Source organism: Rhea americana, unplaced genomic scaffold (genome assembly GCF_003343005.1).
Source record: "Rhea americana isolate MKP2758 unplaced genomic scaffold, rheAme1 scaffold_1140, whole genome shotgun sequence".
Lineage (NCBI taxonomy): Eukaryota > Metazoa > Chordata > Aves > Rheiformes > Rheidae > Rhea > Rhea americana.
The window spans coordinates 1-1,636 of NW_028185196.1; the positions used below are offsets into that span (position 1 = coordinate 1).

Consider the following 1,636-nt stretch of genomic DNA (forward strand, 5'->3'; position numbering starts at 1 on the left):
CCAGCATCCATGAGTCCCCACCATATCTGTGGGTCCCCAATGTCCGTGGGTCCCTGCTGCGTCTGTGTGTCCCCCACATCCGGGGGTCGCTCCAGGGGTACCGCGTCGGCCCTGGCGCCACCATCACCGTTGCAGAGGGTGGGTGCTGGGCCGGGCCCCCCCCCTCCAAGGGTGCTTGGACCCCCCTGGGCACCGCCCGCCCCCCTGGGCCATGGGGCTGCTGCGGGGAGGCGGAGGGGGGGGATGGGGCTGGCAGCCCCCCCCCGGCCCCCAAGGCGCTGACGGCTGCCCTCTGCCCCCCCCAGGCCCTGAGCGTCCCCGCGGGGTGACCCCCTTCCCGGCCATGTCCCCCAAGAAGCCCAAGGGCGCCGCGGGCAGGAGCCCGGAGAAGAAGAAGCCTCCGAAGAACAAGCGCAAGTCGGAGAGGCCCAAGCGGAGCCTCCCCGAGGAGGAGGAGGAGGAGGAGGAGGAGGAAGAGGAGGAGGAGGACGAGGCTGCCAGGGCGGCCCAGGCGCCGGCCAAGGGCGACCACCGGCCCAACCTCTGCTCCGAGTGCGGCAAGAGCTTCCTGCACAGCTCGGACCTGGTGAACCACCAGCGCATCCACACGGGCGACAAGCCCTTCGCCTGCGCCGAGTGCGGCAAGCGCTTCCGGCAGAGCTCCACGCTCATCACGCACCAGCGCATCCACACCGGCGAGACGCCCTACGAGTGCGGCTACTGCGGCAAGAGCTTCCGCGTCAGCTCCAACTTCGTGCGCCACCGGCGCATCCACACCGGCGAGAAGCCCTACGCCTGCGCCGTCTGCGGCAAGAGCTTCACCGACAAGTCCACGCTCACGCAGCACCAGCGCGTGCACACCGGCGAGAAGCCCTACCAGTGCGGCGACTGCGGCAAGAGCTTCAGCCGCAGCTCGCACCGCAAGCGGCACCTGCGCAACCCCCCGGCCAAGGGCCGCGGCAGGTGCTCGCGGCGGCCGGCCGAGCCGGCGGCCGCCAAGCCGGCGCGCGAGGCCAAGGCGCGGAGGAAGGCGCCGGCGGAGCCGCCCAACACGTGCGCCGAGTGCTGGCAGAGCTTCGGCCAGAACTCGGACCTGGTCAAGCACATGCGCATCCACACGGGCGAGAAGCCCTTCAAGTGCGCCCAGTGCGGCAAGCGCTTCAGCGTCAGCTCCAACCTCACCCGCCACCGGCGCATCCACACCGGCGAGAAGCCCTACGGCTGCGCCGACTGCGGCAAGAGCTTCACCGACAAGTCCACGCTCACGCAGCACCGGCGCATCCACACCGGCGAGAAGCCCTACGCCTGCGGCGTCTGCGGCAAGAGCTTCAGCCGCAGCTCGCACCACAAGCGGCACGAGCGGACCCACGCCGGGGACAACCCCGACGCCTTCCTGCCCCTCTGGCCCTACCCGGCTCCCGGCTTTTAGCTGCTGCCCGCAGCGGGAGAAGGTCCCGGGACGACTCCTGCGGGCTGACAGCCCCCGTCCTCGGTGGTGAAGGTGCCCGGGATGGGACCAGGATGGGACCTGGGATGAAGCCCAGGATGGGACCAGGATGAAGCCCGGGATAAAGCCCAGGATGGGACCAGGATGAGACCTGGGATGAAACCTGGGATGAAGCCTGGGATGAATCCC

The 1,636-nt window shown here is 70.5% G+C and overlaps 1 protein-coding gene across 1 annotated transcript; it reads left to right on the plus strand.

The window, feature by feature from the left end:
* The first annotated feature begins 128 nt into the window (after positions 1-128).
* LOC146600841 (uncharacterized) lies at positions 129-1,515 on the plus strand. Its single transcript, XM_085316925.1, has one exon. It carries the CDS (start codon positions 212-214, stop codon positions 1,427-1,429), a length of 1,218 nt encoding a protein of 405 aa, XP_085173051.1. The 5' UTR covers positions 129-211; the 3' UTR covers positions 1,430-1,515.
* Positions 1,516-1,636: the final 121 nt, after the last annotated feature.